This window comes from Solanum verrucosum, unplaced genomic scaffold (assembly GCF_900185275.1).
Source record: "Solanum verrucosum unplaced genomic scaffold, falcon-dt-bn FXZP01000277.1, whole genome shotgun sequence".
Taxonomy (NCBI): domain Eukaryota; kingdom Viridiplantae; phylum Streptophyta; class Magnoliopsida; order Solanales; family Solanaceae; genus Solanum; species Solanum verrucosum.
This window is the reverse complement of record NW_026019945.1, coordinates 3,463,210-3,480,850: the sequence shown is the minus strand read 5'-3', so window position 1 is coordinate 3,480,850 and position 17,641 is coordinate 3,463,210. Positions and strand designations below refer to the sequence as shown.

Sequence of the window (17,641 nt, the reverse complement as noted above, 5' to 3'; positions counted from 1 at the left end):
TAATTATCACCTTTAATATATAAAGGGAAAATCAATTTTTTTTCTTCATTACCTCATAATTAATTATTTATTCTTTAAATTACTTTTCAAGATTTTATACTAAACATCAATTAATATAGTTATTATGATAATATATACACGTCCATCATTATTTTTTAAGAGTCAATCAAAGTTTAAATCAGGCAAGTAAAATTGAATAGAAAATATTCGTTGAGAGCTAAAAGTATGTAAATGAATAAGTAAAAGTAAACGGAAGATTTAATATAAACCATCGATATAATACATACCATATAATATAAAGATGAATAATGAAAAAGTGAGAGATTAGTAGACAAAGAAGAGTGAAAGAGTTCCACTTTGTCTATATATATAGTGAACCAATTCTGTCTCTTTAGATCACACATCCCTTAAAACAAATAAGAAAAACCCAAATCATTTTTTCTATGTAAAAAAAAAATTGATTTTTGTTTTTCTTACTGGAAAAACGCTTCTTTTTTTCCTTTCTTCATCATCTGGATTCTGAAATATATCAAGATTCAGGTACCCCATTATTTATAATACTCTTTTTTCCATTGCCATATGCTCAAAATTTGATTTTTTTTCTGCTTCATGTGGACCCCTTAAAATCCCTTTTTCTTAAAAAAAATCTGTTTTGATGGGGTCATTATCAAGATACTGTGGAGTAATTTGTCTTAAAAAGCTATGATCTTTATGTTATGTCCCACTTTTTTTTTTTGGCAGGATCTTGATTTTGTAGTTGGAGTTTAAAGGGGGTTGATGGCTACTCGTAATTTGGAGAAATTGGCATCTATAGATGCACAGTTGAGGCTTTTGGTACCTACTAAGGTGTCTGAAGATGATAAGCTTGTTGAGTATGATGCTTTGCTTTTGGATCGTTTTCTTGATATTCTTGAGGATTTGCATGGAGAGGGTATCAAAGAAACAGTATGTATATGCATTTAAAAAATCAATCTTTTTTTAACTGTGTTTTAGCTAAAGATTTGATTTTTTATGTGTTATAGTATTATGTGTGACGTAGTGGTGAATGTAGTGGTGGGAGGATGGTGTGACGTAGTGGTGAATGAAATGGTGGGAGGTGATAGGTATTCTGTGGAATTAGTCGAGGTGTGCTCAGGCTGGTTTGGATACGATGGTTATAAAAAGAAGTTTTAATAAAATATTACTATAGTCTCAGTTGAACATTTTGTGTCTTCAATAGTGATTGTGAATTCTTTCTTTTGAAAGAATCATGAAGTATCTTAGGATTAGAAGAAGTTCACTAACTGTAGCTTGAGTTAATTGTTACTTCATTGGGATATACTGAGAAAAACTGATGGAGTTTTATAGTAGATTTTCTTAGTATTATCAGAGGTGCACTTGATATGTGATTAATCCCTGAAGTGAGGCGCAAAAACATGTTGAGCGTTTTGCCTCGCTAAGATTAGTAGGCACTTTAGTGTCATCATCAAGGTTGTTAAGCATATGTTTTTCCTTGCCAATGAGCGAAATCCAATTTCTTTGTTCATATGTTTGAAATAAATTCTTATATTTATTTGTCTTGGACGACACATGCATATTTGTATTTTTTTTTCTCCATTTCTTCTTAAAGCCCCGACAGACTTTAGAACTTCTTTACTCTTTCTCCTTTGATGATGCTGGATTTTGTTGATGTGATTTTAGGTCCAAGAATGTTATGAGCTTTCTGCTGAGTATGAAAACACGCGTGATAAGAAGAAGCTGGAGGAGCTTGGCAGTGTGTTGACAAGTTTGGATCCAGGGGATTCAATTGTTGTTGCTAAATCTATTTCTCACATGCTTAACATGGCCAACTTAGCTGAGGAGGTTCAGATTGCCAATAGTGGGAGGGAAAAGTCGAAAAAGGGCGACTTTTCAGATGAGAGCAACTTGATGACTGAATCCGACATTGAAGAAACACTCAAGAGACTTGTAGTGGACTTGAAGAAGTCTCCTCGAGAAGTTTTTGAAGCTCTGAAGAATCAGACAGTGGATTTGGTCTTTACTGCTCATCCGACTCAAGCTACCCGGAGATCTTTGCTTCAGAAGCATGCAAGGTCTGGTCTTTAGATTTTACACTTCAGAAATTTGCATCTTTTGTTACACATTTTTTTACAAGTTTGAATTTTGTTATTTATTATTTCTATCGTATTATTCATAACTCATGTAAGTCTTCTTTTTCCCTTTTTGTTCAGTTGTTTTACTTCTTTAGTGCTGACTTTTCTACTGTTTAGGATCCGCAATTGCTTGGCTCAGTTGTATGCTAAAGACATTACACCCGACGATAAAGAGGAACTGGATGAAGCTTTACAGAGGGAGGTAAGTATCGGTGTGCACCTTCTGGCTACATGTGATATAAATATCATTTTGCTTCTTCAAATTTTGATGCTTTTCTGTAGACTGTCCAGCTCTAAGAACAAATATATGGGTGCTTTAATCTCCTATCAAGTTGTCTTCATCTCTCACCCCTTATTTGGTCTATTCCCAACAGAGAGATATCACTTCGACTAAAAACATAGCAACCAATCTGTCGTTTCAGTTGTTAGGAAGTCAAATTTCATCTCCAAACAAAATAATTCTACAGAACTTCAGGTTTGGGACATCAGATGGCCTTTATATGAATACAAGGATTCCTTGTCTTTGATTAGAATGTAGGCCATTTTTGTCTTTTCTCCAGAATACGGATGATATCTGTGTATCTATACAGGGTGCATCCTGCTTACCAACACTGTGAATTATAATGTTTCTGTAAGACGGATATGTTCTCTTCTCACAATGCATCCTGCTTACCACCTCTGCAGATTCAAGCTGCTTTCCGCACTGATGAAATCAGAAGGACCCCTCCAACACCACAAGATGAAATGAGAGCTGGAATGAGTTACTTCCATGAAACAATTTGGAACGGTGTTCCGAGGTTTCTACGACGTGTAGACACAGCTCTTAAAAACATTGGGATTAATGAACGAGTTCCTTATAATGCTCCTCTCATCCAGTTCTCATCTTGGATGGGTGGCGACCGTGATGGTACATTTCCTCTCCTCTTAACAATGTTGTTTTCAGTTACTTTAATTGGCAGTATAGAACATAAAACCTATGATATTTGAATCATGATACATTTTGAAGGGTATCGGACGGAAGTAAAGTTCTTCTCTCGAGATATCTTCTAAAGATATTGCTTCATAGATTTTTTTGATAGAAGATCATGTAAATACTTCTTTCATCAGTCACTCAGGATATGTCTGCCACTAAATGCAGGTAATCCAAGAGTCACTCCTGAGGTCACTAGAGATGTTTGCTTATTGGCTCGAATGATGGCAGCGAATTTGTACTATTCTCAGATAGATGATCTAATGTTTGAGGTAATTTGCAACGCTTCCATAACTTTCTTTGTTGTCTATTTTGAAAAGTTGCCATCATTTTCTACACCCTATAGATGATTCTAACTAGAATGTTATTTCAGTTATCTATGTGGCGTTGCAATGACGAGCTTCGTGATCGGGCAGATGAACAACACCGTTCATTAAAGAGAGATGAAAAACACTACATAGGTAACTAGCATGAATGCTAATTAAAATAACTTGCTTGTTCCATATAAATTTGATAGCACTGCTAGGAGTCCTGATTTAAGGTAACCTTTTGCATGTTCTCCATTTCAAGTGAGAAAAATGCACGCTGTTGTCTATGATTTTCAATAGAAAAGATTTTTAGCATCTGGTGCTTTAGTCAGTCTTCAGAAGCTGCATGAATTTTTCTATGTACCTCTGCTGAACAGAGCAATTGCATAACTCTGGACCTTCAAAATTTACTTTTGATGTAGAATTCTGGAAACAAGTTCCACCAAGTGAACCGTATCGTGTAATCATTGGTGATGTGAGAGATAAACTATATCATACACGTGAGCGTACTCGCCAGCTGTTATCCAATGGGTTCTCTGAAATTCCCGAGGAGGCAACATATACTAACATCGAGCAGGTGTGCAACACTTCATTATTGTTAGTATTTTTTCATAACAGAGAAATCCCTAAGGGCCAGTGGCCCAGTGCCTAGTGGTTTTCGGTGGATGATGGGTCCACTCCACTACTCTTGTAAGAAACACTTCATTATTTTGTTATCTTTCTTCTTCTTTGTTTCCCATGCCTTGTTTGTAAATGTGGAGCCTCTAAAATTAAGCAGCATTGTTATTCTTTGTTCAACTTGACATATTATTCCTGATTAAGGGACTAGAGAAGTGAATATGCCACGTCTCTTTGTTGTTATGTGATCATTGGCATGCACATTTGTATTCTGTCAGAATTGCATGTATTTTGATTTTCTGCCCCACTAACTGATTCTTTTGCCTGAATTAATAAGTTACTAAAGTGATTGCACATTCTGTGTAGTTCTTGGAACCTCTTGAGCTCTGCTACAGATCTCTTTGTGCTTGTGGGGATCGACCAATTGCTGATGGAAGCCTTCTGGATTTTCTACGACAAGTTTCCACCTTTGGACTCTCACTTGTGAGACTTGACATAAGACAAGAGTCGGATCGCCACACTGATGTCCTTGATGCCATTACCCAGCACTTGGAAATTGGTTCATATCGAGAGTGGTCTGAGGAACGTAGACAAGAGTGGCTTCTCTCTGAACTCAGCGGCAAGCGACCTCTATTTGGACCCGATCTACCAAAAACTGAAGAAATTGCTGATGTTTTGAATACATTCCATGTCATATCAGAACTTCCATCAGACTGCTTTGGGGCATACATCATCTCAATGGCCACTGCACCATCTGATGTGCTTGCTGTTGAGCTTCTACAGCGTGAATGCCACGGGAAGCAACCTTTACGGGTAGTTCCACTTTTTGAGAAATTGGATGATCTGGAGGCTGCTCCTGCTGCTATTGCACGTCTCTTTTCTATTGAGTGGTACAAAAACCGCATTAATGGGAAGCAAGAAGTCATGATTGGCTACTCAGACTCTGGAAAGGATGCTGGTCGGCTATCGGCAGCATGGCAGCTATATAAGGCTCAAGAGGAGCTTATAAAAGTTTCCAAACAATATGGTGTGAAGCTAATTATGTTCCATGGCAGAGGTGGTACAGTTGGAAGAGGAGGTGGTCCCAGCCATCTTGCTATATTATCTCAGCCACCTGATACAATTCAGGGATCTCTTCGTGTAACAGTTCAAGGTGAGGTTATTGAGCAATCATTTGGGGAGGAACACTTGTGTTTTAGGACACTCCAGCGTTTCACTTCTGCCACCCTAGAACATGGAATGTATCCACCTTTCCCCCCAAAGCCAGAATGGCGTGCACTTCTGGATGAAATTTCTGTCGTTGCTACAGAGAAGTATAGGTCAATAGTATTCAAGGAACCCCGATTTGTCGAGTACTTCCGCCTGGTCAGTGTGCTAGAAAAATGCATTATATTACTTCTCTAACAATAGGTGTTACCAAAAGGTAACAAATATTTCTGCAACTTTAATAAGTTATTTCTTCTTTTGGATCACAATTGCAGGCAACACCCGAGCTGGAGTATGGTCGAATGAACATTGGTAGCCGTCCATCAAAGCGTAAACCAAGTGGAGGCATAGAAACACTTAGAGCTATTCCATGGATCTTTGCATGGACCCAGACTAGGTTTCATCTGCCAGTCTGGCTTGGCTTTGGGGCAGCATTTAAGTATGCACTGAACAAGGATAAAAAAAACCTCAATATGCTGCAGGACATGCACAAAAAATGGCCATTCTTTAGAGTTACTGCTGATTTGATTGAGATGGTGTTTGCCAAGGGAGACCCCGGCATTGCTGCTTTATACGACAAGCTTCTGGTTTCTGAAGATTTGTGGTCCTTCGGTGAGCTTTTGAGGTCCGACTATGAGGAGACAAAGAGCCTCCTGCTTCAGGTAAATTACTTTTGACCAAGTTCTTGCACTTGGCATACGTTGTTACTCATCATGTTTGATCGCATGATATCCATGTTCTTTATGTTTCTTTTGTATAGGTTGCTGGACACAAGGAACTTCTAGAGGGAGACCCCTGCTTAAAACAACGACTCAGGCTGCGTGATTCCTATATCACTACTCTAAATGTGTGCCAAGCTTACACACTAAAGAGGATTCGTGATCCAACCTACAACGTCACTCTAAGGCCTCACATTACCAAGGAATACATAGAATCGAAACCTGCTGCTGAACTCGTGAGCCTGAATCCAGAAAGCGAATATGCTCCCGGCTTGGAAGACACACTCATCTTGACCATGAAAGGTATTGCTGCTGGAATGCAGAATACTGGTTAAATCTGTTACTATGTTTTTATGTTTTCATGGTTGGTAAAGTATTTGCCCATCCTAAAGTATACATTAAGAATCATGTATCCTTAAGTACATTTTTTTTGCAACTTCTAGTTTAGTTACCCCATAAAATGGATGAATAATTATTCCCCTCTCTGTTTAGTAGCTTCTTGAATAAAATTATGCTGTAAAAGAGTACTCTCTTTATTTATTTTGCAATTAGTCTCAGTTCCAATCTTTCAGTTTTAGCACCTTATGCTTTGCAATAGGTCTAGGTTACTTGAATTTTAACTACAATATCTCAGTCCTAACTCCTAAACAAGTTGAATCGTTTAGGAATCGGCTTATCTATGCAATTTAATTAATAGAATATATATAAGAATGCAGGAAAAAGTCTCAAATATGTAATCGAACTTTGAGAAAAAACTCATTTATGCCATTTCCATTTGAGAAAAGCCCCATCCCATTATTAGTTAACCGAAAAAAGTTTTGGTTTTGCAAAAAATATTTTTACACATGGTAATTATGATTCAACCACATTATTAATTAAATCATTTTCTTAAAAGGAAATTGATCAAATATGCCATCGAACTTTGAGAAAAGGTTCATCTATATCATCGATTAAAGTTTGACTCGTCTACGTCATTTGAGTTAACATATAATGGCATGGGTGAGCCTTTTTTCTCAAACGAAAATAGCATAAATGAGCTTTTTCTCAAAGTTCGATGGCGTATTTGAGTCTTTTCCTTAAATTTAACGATCAAAGTTTGTTGATATCTGACGGAGACAAACATACTCGCTTTTAGCAAGCATAAAGGACCAAATCTACACAAAAAAAATTATGTATCATTTTGAACCTACTTCTAAACATAAGGGACCAGAGTTTTCATTTTCTTTAAACTTTAAGAAGAAGCAAAGGATCTCTCTGAACCGGATTCCCCCAACCGGTTCAAAACAACCGAAAAGTCCTTTCAATTGCAAAAAAACCGCTCCGCCAAATGTAGAGGAGAAATACAAAATTGAAACACGGAAGAAAAAGGGAAGCTAAGCAGTGAAATAGCTATGGCGACGAGGCAGAGACGAGCTTTGACGTCGGATCCTCCGGAGACGGCGTCATCTCCGGCGTATACAAAGGTAGATAAGCCGGAGAGATCGGACGGTGAAAATGAAGGCGTCGATAAAGGACTAGGTTGGCTTCTGCCGTTGGTTTGCCTAGGGATGTTGAGGCACATGAGCGCTACGTCAAATATTATTCACGATTGTGACGAGGTGTTCAATTACTGGGAGCCTCTTCACTACTTGCTTTACAAGTCTGGTTTCCAAACTTGGGAATACAGGTTTCACCATCTTCAATTCTGTACTATACAATGATAGCATTGTCAAATGTTGTTTGGAATGATTTTTCTTAGCTGATGTGTAAGATTTGGTTTAATTTCCCCTAAAATTATCAATTTTTTGCTCCATTAAACAAAGTTGATACAGTATTAAGTCACTCATCCTTATTTGCAATCTAAATATGTAACTATCCTGAACTTTACTTGTAGCTTCCTGGACATATATTTTGAGATTTGGCAGCCAACGATTCATATAGAGGATATCAACTAGTTGAGGTTAAGGTTTAGTCATTGTTGTTGCATATACATTAGGTGGATGTTTGACGAGGGTCCTCTAATTTGGTCAGAGACTTGTGTGCCAGTGTGGGGGGTATGTTTGTGATTTAGAGAACCCGGCCTTATTAGATGAAATATTTATTAGCAAACTGGTATTGGAATAATTTAGGGTCGTATAGAGAGGAATGGTTATGAAGGAATCTTATAGCCAACCTGAATTTTGTTTGGGATTGAAGCACAGTTGACTGGTTGATGATATTAGTATGATTCCCTTTTTGTAACTAGAGCTCAGTTTGTTATGATAATACTTTACAAAGTTCGGTTACTTGTCTTTGCAGTTCGCAGTTTGCCCTGCGGTCGTATCTGTATATTCTGCTTCACAAACTGGTGGGTTGGCCTGCTGCTTGGTGGTTTGGAGAGGAAAAGGTGATGTTGTTTTTATTCCCCCAGATATTTCTCATCATTACTCACTGATCTATAAAATAAAAATCTCATCATTACTTCTTTCAGTTATTCATTCTCTAATTTCTCCATTTTTCAACATGACAGGTGAGAGTATTTTATGCTGTGAGAATTTTTCTTGCAGGGCTGTCTGTCATCTGTGATGCCGCTCTAGTTGTAGCCCTTTCCCGAAAATATGGAAAGCGTCTTGCATCATATGCACTCGCAATGCTATGCTTAGCAAGTGGTTGTTTCTTTGCTAGCACGAGTATGTTTTTTCACTAGACTATGTTTGAGGTTTTTCCTTGTTGGTGGTAAACAATTAATGAAGCATGAGTGTGTTACTTTCAGTAACCTATATTTGAGGTTTTTATTTACCGGTGGTAAACAATTTAGTGATTTTTAAATTTCAGCTGTTTTTCTCTTTGCATTCAAACTATGTGAGCTAGATATGTGTGGGTGACTCCTTAATGTTGTTTGTCATACCCTGTGTCAACTTTCTCATAATACTAATGTCTATTACGTTTCCTTTACGCAGGTTTCCTTCCAAGTTCATTCTCAATGTATGCCATGTCTCTTTCTTCAGCACTATTTCTATTTAATAAGCCTGCCATGGCAGTTTCTGTTGCTGCCACTGGAGTGATTCTGGGCTGGCCGTTTTCGATCCTTGCTTTTCTTCCACTGACAATTTACTCACTGGTTAAAAGCTTCAAACCTGTGTTTCTTACAGGTGTTGTCACTTCTATCGTCCTTGTGGTAAGTTCAATCATATCATATTAAGTTTCCTGCTATGTTGAGTTTTCATGTTTCAAGCTTAAAATTTGGGAAGGTTCCTTTTAAGGGGACAAAAACTTAGTATTGGATTTCCAATGTATAGAGTTATTCATGCTTACCGTAATGCACAAAGATCATCTACCAAATGTTCATGTTGCTAAAATTCAATATGCAAGTCCGTCGTCGTACATTGAAATTTCAAATTACTTAACATAATAGGCTTTTTACCCGTTTAGTTGCTGCTCACATGCTTTTTTCCCTCCCTGGACCACCTATTCATGCTGCCTGATGACTCAACTTGGTGTACAAATTGTTCTAGGTACTCTCAGTTCTTGTTGACTACGACTACTATAAGAAGTGGACATCCTCTGTTATCAACTTGCTGGTGTACAATGTTTTAGGGGGTGGTGAAAGTCATCTCTATGGTACTGAAGGGGCATCATTTTATTTGAGGAATGGTTTTAACAATTTCAACCTCTGTTTTGTGTTTGCTCTACTGTTCTTAGCTATACTACCCGTTGCTAAGAAGAAGTATGCTCCTGAGTTGCTCGTTGTTGTTTCACCTGTCTATCTCTGGATTGCCTTTATGTCCTTACAGCCACACAAAGAAGAAAGGTTAATCCTCTTTGAGTGTTTCTTCTTGTCACGACAATATATAGATATCATATATATGTCTACTTGAATATTATGCTGAAACTCCTGATTTTCTGAGCTCAACCCAAAAAGACCTTTATAGTGGCTCGTCTATGACAAGTGTGCTAGCTGGAAAGATATTTGGTCAACATGCTCTACTAAAATCCTTATTTAGTAAAATTGAAGCTATAATTGTCTTCTTCAGATTTCTTTTTTTGCAGTGCTATACTGAAATTAGATCCCATCAGGAATTTGTATGTCTCTCCTCGTTGTCTGGAATCCACCTATTATCGTTTGAATTTTGGGAACTGTTCTTGACATCTGATGTATTAGTTTTTTTTTTTTACCCGAAATGATAATTGCCTGGAAGGTGCTAGTGTCATTGCTAAAACAGATTGGATAAGGCTCATGATAAGACTCCTTGGTCAAAGTCATTTCTGTATCCAAGAAACATGAAGCTATGTTTTACTGCATCTGAGATTGAAAGTAACATGAATTGCAAATAAAATCTGATGTAGCAACTCATTGTTTACTGCCTGTGCAGATTTCTGTACCCAATATATCCACTTATCTGTGTTGCTGCTTCTGCTGTGATTGATAGCTTTCCTGATCTGTTCAGGGATAAGTACAATCCCAATGGTTCATCCACTCTGGTTAAGGTAATTTCCTAAGTCCACAGAGAAATTGACAAGCTTCAATAACAGTGCCTATAGATTTTCACTTGCTTTGCTTATGCAGATAGCGAAAATTCTCAGACCTCTAGCTCTTGGTTTGATTCTTTGTGTCTCCCACGCTCGGACATTTTCACTTATTAATGGTTATTCAGCTCCTATTGAGATTTACAAGCATTTGGACTACCATGATGATGCTGGACCAGGTGAGGATTAGCCTATTTAATGACAAGTTGAATATGTGCTTGTTAAATTTTCATCTTCAGAACTTTTAACTCTGATGAATGGTGTATAAATCTTGATGCATGAATTAGTCTTTTTTCAGAGGATGACATGCATTGTATGATCTCGGCATTAAGATACTTGTCGAATTAAAAGACCATATAATTTTTTCTTTGAACTTCAGCTTTGTTGTAAAGAGTATTTTTATCCAGTAACTTTTGCCAATACTGGATAACCGAAAAGATGAAACGATTTCTCTTGTAAATCTGATTTTTTGGAACCGAAGATGTGCCTTTCATGCATGGGGTTGAAACTTGAAAGTGAATACCTGATTTAATTATTTGAACCTAGATGGACATGGACTTATTAAGGAATAAAAAGGTGTCCATGTCGAGATATGAGACGTTGATTTTCTGTTATCATGTGGTCTCCATTTATCTGGTCTTTATATTAATGCCCTATATTATGAGCTTTTTCTCAAATGTGAGCTAAAAGTTTCCTCAGGACATCTGTATGTGATTTTCCCCCCATTTTACAGCCACCGCTATGTTCTTGCTCCTCCATTTATTCTGTTCTTGCTAGATGGGTGCATTTCTGGTGCTTTGCTTAGCATGAAGCTGGATGCAACATCATCTTTTCATGTTCTGAAAGTTTCATGCAGTATCCATTTCCCCGTGTATATTTTAAACTTCTCCATGTTGGTTCAGGTTCTGTCCTTTGCGTTGGTAGTGAGTGGCACCGGTTCCCTTCTTCCTTCTTCATTCCTGATTATGTGGGCCAAGTTCGATGGTTGGATGATGGATTCACAGGCCTTCTCCCAATTCCGTTCAATTCTAGCTTGGGTGGTACCTCGGCAGCACCATCTTACTTCAATAATAAGAACAAGGCATCAGAGAGGCAATATGTAAGCACTCTCCTGTAATGTTTAACCAGAAAGAGTGTCCATTTATTTTTAGTGTGCAATGTATTCAACTATGAGATGACACTCAGTTTCTTCTGCTAATAATGTTATAGCTTAAGGATCCTGAGCAATGCACTTTGCTGATAGAGCTGCAACTTCAACGTCCTTATCCTACGCGAGGGAGTGACATGACCACATGGGAGGTACTTGGCTCAACCTCATAAGCTCATCTCTCTCTCCCTCCCTGTGCTGCATGTTATTAACTTGTGAGTGTTTTGCCTACAGATTGTTGCAGTACTTCCATATCTGGACAGGGAACTATCTCCTCCATTGTATCGTTCATTCTTTATTCCAAATCAATGGCAGCAGAAGAATGTCTTTGGCCAATACAGATTACTTAGGAGAATACAAAAGTGATTGCAGATGTACACGCTGAATTTTCTGTTGTCCAACAACTTTTAACTCTCCCGGGTATAGAAGTACGCTAATTTTGACTAGTTTAGTTTTTGTAGTTTGATACTGCCTACACTTTCGAGGATAGCAAGTTGAATTAAGCAAGTTATTGAATCTTCCATTAATTTTGGAAGTCAGATTTTGTACTGTTTTTTTGTTGGTGTAGATTACACAGATGGATGTTTAAATTTTGATTGGGAAGCAAATAGTCGAAATCTCTTATTGGCATCATTGGAAATATGTCATTTAATTTGGTTTCAGTTGCCATATATGCTCTTTAACTTTGGGTGTGCACAAGCAGAGAGTCAAACTTGTAAAAAGTTGAGTAATTAAACACATGTATCCTTTGTAGCATATACAAATCAGTTTGGGCAAATCAAAGCAGTTATGAATTAGTATGTATAGTGACAATTAAGCTAATTACAGAAATCGACAAATGAGCCTTGTCTAAAGCTGCAAAATTTGGCCACTGTTGCAGTACCTTGCTATTGCGATGAATAATCTCACAGTTTCAACATTCCCAGCTATTCTTCAAGCGTGCTCTTTGATTTTTTGGAGCACGTGTTTACTTGTAAGTCCTATATGAGTAAACCCAGAAGTTATACACACTATCCTTTCCAGACCCCACCTGGTGGGATTACACGGGGAATGTTGTTGTCCTTATGACGTTGGCACCGAGACCGTGAAGTTTCATTTCCAAGCTTTCATAACCCCTATCAATATGGGAGATTCCACTGATTTCAGTAATTCCTTCAGCAGCCAAACCCGCCAAAACCAATGACATTCCCCCACGCAAATCAGTTGTGTTGACCTGAGAACCGCGGAGTGGACTAGCAAAAGATCCACAACAACATCAATACGCAATGTCGTTTGTATAGAACATCAGGAAATCAAGCAAGGACTATAAACTTACCTTGCCTTTCCCTTCCCATAAACAGTTGCTCTGTTTCCACAGACCTGAATCTTAGCTCCAAATTTCTGCAGCTCAGTTACTGCACAAAAGTAGATCACGAAACCTTTGAAAGAGACATCGAATACAATTATCTGTTGAAAAAATAGCAAACAGTTCTATAGGCATTCTGACCAGATATTCTTTAGCAATCATGTGAGACTAAGTTGATCATGAAAGATCCGACCTCTAGAATCTCAACTTATTAAAAATTTGTAGTACGTTAGGAATGAGTAACGAGAATGGTTAGTTAATAATCCATATTCGTAGAATATGGATTATTAAATGTCCAACATGAGCTATGAAGTCGATTTGGAAAGAAACTAGAATGTAGACAAACAACTAAAAGTAGCCAGGCGTTATGATTATCACATACCATGGCTCATACGATTTTCAAAGACAGATTCCTCAATGATGCTGACACCCTTGCATGTTGATAGCAATGCCATTGTCAGCTGCTGGAGATCTGTCGGAAATCCTGGAAATGGATTTGTTTTGATATTGAACCCCCGCAAATCATCTCCAATCGTCCGAGGTACTGCTGAAAGCTGGTCTCGTGAACCACAATAACCATAAGAACTCAGTGCACAAAATGGAAGAAAAGCAAGAGATTAGCTACATTTAAGTATACCTCCAAAGTGTCATCACTAAGCTGTAATATTTTGCAACCAGCCCCTGAAAGCTTGTCTACTAAACAAGTTAAATTGCTGTGGGGCACAGGTGAAATTGAGATACATGATCGAGTAATTGCAGCAGCCAACATATAGGTGCCGACTTCGATCCTGTCTGGCATTATGCTATACTCGGAACCATACAACTTTCTCCTTCCAGTAATATAGAGTGTGTCTGTTCCTGCTCCTTCCACGACTGCCCCGCAATTTGTTAGGAAGCCAGCAAGGTCAATAATCTCTGGTTCCTATGTGGTACATATCAAAGTACATACTATTGAGGGTTAGTAACTAAGATTGTAGATTTATCAAATAGGCACTTCAAGAAACTATCATAGAAGTTGAAAAGACGGTACGCTTTCATACTTGAGCTGCATTTGAGATTACAGTCTTTCCCTCAGCCATACACGCCGCCATCATAAGAGTTTCTGTAGCTCCTACACTGGGGTAGCCAAGTCGGAAGCTTGCACCAGTCAAACCTTTACCATTTGATACATGTGCTTTCACTTTTCCATCCCTATGTGGACTCACAAAGTTAGTAACTACTTATTTTATTGAATGAACTCACTTGCTATCAGTATTGGTTCAACCAAAATTGGAAGCAATGGACATAATACCATCTCAAGACTGGTAATCATATATATAACTAAAAGTGTGTCTAAAGCTAAAACTTTTAGACAAGATATTCACAAAATTCGCCTACCCGGCTACCCCTGTTAGTAACAACAAAACAACAACAACAACATAGCCAGTGTAATCCCGCAAGTGCGGTCTAGGAAGGATAGAGTGTACACAGACCTTACCCCCTACCTTGTAGAGAGATAGAGAGTTTCCAATAGACCCTTAGCTTAAAATAAAACATTTTCAAGCAACGTGAAAAAAGGGACTACCGAAATGAGAAAAGTAACAACAACGAAATGATGTGAAATGGGAGACGCACACAACATAGAGGGAAAAATAGTAATGACTACAAAATAATGCGATAACCGAAGCACAAAAAAACACAGTGATAATCGAAATCGAAGAACAAAACTACGAGAATAGTACTAATACCACTGGTAAGAAAGAAGGTCCAAGTACTATCACTAATCTTATCCTGCATAAAAGCAAGAGAACTTTCAAGTAGCAATTAACCTTCTACCCTAATACGCAACCTCCAAACCCTCATATATAAGGTCATGTCCTCGGTAAACTTAAGATGCGTCATTTCATGTCTAATCACTTCCGCCACTACTTCTTCGACTTGCCCGTGTCTCTCCTGATGCTCATCATTGTCAACCTCTCACACCTCCTCACCGGGACATCTACAGTCTACTTTTAGGTAGTATGCGAAAAAGGAATAGAAATTCACTCGAATGAAGTTCACTAACCTCAACTCAACTGTAGCACCAAGAGCACGTAGACCATGAATGTAAAGATCAACCGGTCGGGCCCCAATGTCACACCCACCAGGAAACCCAACACTAGCTTCACCAAATCGAGCCAGTAATGGCCCTATTACGAAAAACCCTCCTCTAAGTTTTCCAACATCACTCAAATCAGGCTCTACAGACACAATTCCATCTGTATTAACCACCATGTCTCCACCAAAACTCATAACTTGAGCACCCAAAGACTCCAAGATTGAAGTCATTGTTCTAGTATCAGATAAACATGGTACATTTTTAAGGTTGGAAGATCCAGAACAGCAAAGGGTTGCTGCAAGAATAGGTAAAGCTGAGTTCTTGGAGCCACTAACAGTGACATGGCCAGAGAGCGTAGACCCACCATTAACAACAAATTTTGGGTCTGAAGGTGGAAGAACTTGGGGAACATTGAACTTTGAAGTCATTGATGAACAGAAACAAAATGTACCCATTGAACTAAAGCAGAAAAAGAGAAAATCTGGGATATTGAGGAGTTGAAGTTTGAAGAGAATGTCAATGAATTATTGTCAGTGTACAGTATCTTCAGGTTTACATGTTATTTTCATGTGATCAGTGCATTATTGCATCAAATCTGACATCATCAAATTCATGTAGGGTCCTTTGGTAACCAATAATTTGGTAACTATTCATGTAATAATTTCTACATAAGTTACTCAACGTTTGATAGTTAGAATGTAAGTTATTCACGTACAAAAATACAAAACTAATGCAAAGTTCTTTTTTTGCAATTTAGAAATCCGTATAACTAATACATGTACAAGTTATGAAAAAATTTGTGTATTATCTGATGTGGGATAGAAGATGGATTGGTTAATTAGGTTTAACCACCTCTAAACCATCTAACTTAGGAACTTAGCAGTGTTGGTTAAATAACTAACTCTGCATTTTGGGACTAGATAAATCTTTCCGAATATCATGAATATTCTTCGTCGTGAACTAGCTAATATATCAAGTAACACTCCCCTCAAGCTAGGAGGAGTGAAGATACACATTCCTAGCTTGCTTCTCAAGTGCTCATGCTAGACAATAAACTATTTTGTGAGCAAAATTTGTTGATTAATCACTCTTAAGTACGGAAATTTTCCTATTAGTCTTTGATAGCTTCTTCGACGTGCCTCTCTACCTCTCCTAATGCCTATCATTGTCAACCTCTCACGCCTCCTCACCGAGACATATACATCTCTCCTTTTGATTAGTATGTGAAAAATGAAATATTAGAAAATTCACTAACCTCAACTCAACTGTAGCACCAAGAGCACGGAGACCATGAATATAAAGATCAACGGGTCGGGCCCCAATGTCACATCCACCGGGTAACCCAACAATAGCTTCACCAAATCTAGCCAGTAATGGCCCTAATACGAAAAACCCACCTCTAATTTTTCCAATATCACTCAAATCAGGCTCTAATGACACGATCCCATCTGTATTAACAACAATATCTCCACCAAAGCTCGTAACCCGAGCACCCAAAGACTCCAAAATTGAAGCCATTGTTGTAGTATCCGACAAACAGGGTACATTTTTAAGCTTCGAAAATCCAGAACAGCAAAGGGTTGCTGCTAGAATAGGTAAAGCTGAGTTCTTGGACCCATTAATAGTGACATGCCCAGAGAGTGTAGACCCACCATTAATAACAAGTTTTGGATCTGGAATGAGAGTTGTAGGAGGAGAAATGAAGGCTTTTGGGTTTTGGGGAAAGTAAAGTTCGGTTCTTGGAGTTGATGGGAGATATTGGGGAGGATTGAACTTTGAAGCCATTGATAAACAGAATCAATATTGCAGAGTTTGAAGAGACCGGCTAGCAACAAAGTGTGTGACCCACCTGTGGTATCTTTGGTTCGCGGAAAAATGTACCCGTATCTATGTTTGTCGCATCAGGCATAAAAATGAAATTTAACGAACGGATAATTATATACATAAGTAGACATTTAAATTTATATGAAATTAAATAAATAGACACATTCATCTTACATGGCACCGTACATGACAATTTTGTATCCTACATGGCGTCCAATATGTATTATGCCATGTAGGACATGTATGTCTACTTGTTCAGTTTTATACAAGTTTAAGTGTCTACTTATGCACATTCAAAGTTGAAGGGCATAATTGTCCGCTAAAGCCTAGTTAAAAATCATGTTTATATATTATGCCCATAACAAATGTGCATGTTTACTATTTTCATTAATGACTTAGAAAAAATATTTTAAAATGTTTTTTTAATTTCAAAAACGTTAGGTGGTTTTAGAAAATTACTTTGCATTATTCTGTGTTGTTATTGTTTCCTGATTAGTTGCTATGTTTTCTTCACCATCCTTTTTTTTCTTTTTATATCTATGTTGTACTCGAGACGAGGATTCTCCTGAAATAATCTTTCTACCTTTATGCGGTAGGAGTAAAGTTTGCATATATTGTACTTTACTATCACTATACTAAATTATGAAATTTCACTCGATATATTATTGTTAAAATATGTTATAAAATGATCATACACATATGTATGAGTTCACCCAAACCTAATCACTTTTACTCATACCATATATTCGTATTAAGGAATTCATAAACTCGGATCCATCCCTGCACATAAACATATGTATGTAATGCACA

At 37.7% G+C, this 17,641-nt stretch overlaps 3 protein-coding genes across 6 annotated transcripts; 2 read left to right on the top strand and 1 right to left on the bottom strand.

The window, feature by feature from the left end:
• Positions 1 to 366: 366 nt before the first annotated feature.
• On the top strand, positions 367 to 6,482 carry LOC125840486 (phosphoenolpyruvate carboxylase-like). Of its 2 annotated transcripts, none has more exons than XM_049519474.1 (11): positions 367 to 540; positions 742 to 945; positions 1,681 to 2,072; positions 2,250 to 2,334; positions 2,817 to 3,039; positions 3,271 to 3,374; positions 3,476 to 3,563; positions 3,833 to 3,987; positions 4,395 to 5,393; positions 5,510 to 5,896; positions 5,995 to 6,482. In XM_049519474.1, exons 2-11 carry the CDS (start codon positions 778 to 780, stop codon positions 6,286 to 6,288), a joined length of 2,895 nt encoding a protein of 964 aa, XP_049375431.1. In that variant the 5' UTR covers positions 367 to 540; positions 742 to 777; the 3' UTR covers positions 6,289 to 6,482. The 2 variants fall into 2 exon arrangements, with proteins under 2 accessions (XP_049375431.1, XP_049375429.1); XM_049519472.1 differs by having other exon boundaries at positions 458 to 540; positions 758 to 945.
• A 764-nt stretch (positions 6,483 to 7,246) lies between these two features.
• On the top strand, positions 7,247 to 12,217 carry LOC125840517 (dol-P-Man:Man(6)GlcNAc(2)-PP-Dol alpha-1,2-mannosyltransferase). 2 transcript variants are annotated; one of them, XM_049519491.1, is made up of 10 exons: positions 7,247 to 7,619; positions 8,231 to 8,318; positions 8,442 to 8,601; positions 8,872 to 9,089; positions 9,427 to 9,722; positions 10,285 to 10,399; positions 10,479 to 10,617; positions 11,341 to 11,537; positions 11,648 to 11,737; positions 11,820 to 12,217. In XM_049519491.1, the coding sequence occupies exons 1-10, from the start codon at positions 7,345 to 7,347 to the stop codon at positions 11,949 to 11,951; spliced, it is 1,710 nt and encodes a 569-aa protein (XP_049375448.1). In that variant the 5' UTR covers positions 7,247 to 7,344; the 3' UTR covers positions 11,952 to 12,217. The 2 variants fall into 2 exon arrangements, with proteins under 2 accessions (XP_049375448.1, XP_049375457.1); XM_049519500.1 differs by having other exon boundaries at positions 8,231 to 8,323; positions 8,447 to 8,601.
• A 96-nt stretch (positions 12,218 to 12,313) lies between these two features.
• Positions 12,314 to 16,812, bottom strand: LOC125840622 (uncharacterized). 2 transcript variants are annotated; one of them, XM_049519589.1, is made up of 6 exons: positions 16,263 to 16,812; positions 13,971 to 14,121; positions 13,568 to 13,852; positions 13,313 to 13,484; positions 12,901 to 12,979; positions 12,314 to 12,817 (listed from the first exon to the last, which is right to left on the bottom strand). In XM_049519589.1, exons 1-6 carry the CDS (start codon positions 16,790 to 16,792, stop codon positions 12,625 to 12,627), a joined length of 1,410 nt encoding a protein of 469 aa, XP_049375546.1. In that variant the 5' UTR covers positions 16,793 to 16,812; the 3' UTR covers positions 12,314 to 12,624. The 2 variants fall into 2 exon arrangements, with proteins under 2 accessions (XP_049375546.1, XP_049375555.1); XM_049519598.1 differs by lacking the exon at positions 16,263 to 16,812 and adding an exon at positions 14,975 to 15,566.
• Between the last annotated feature and the right edge of the window lie 829 nt (positions 16,813 to 17,641).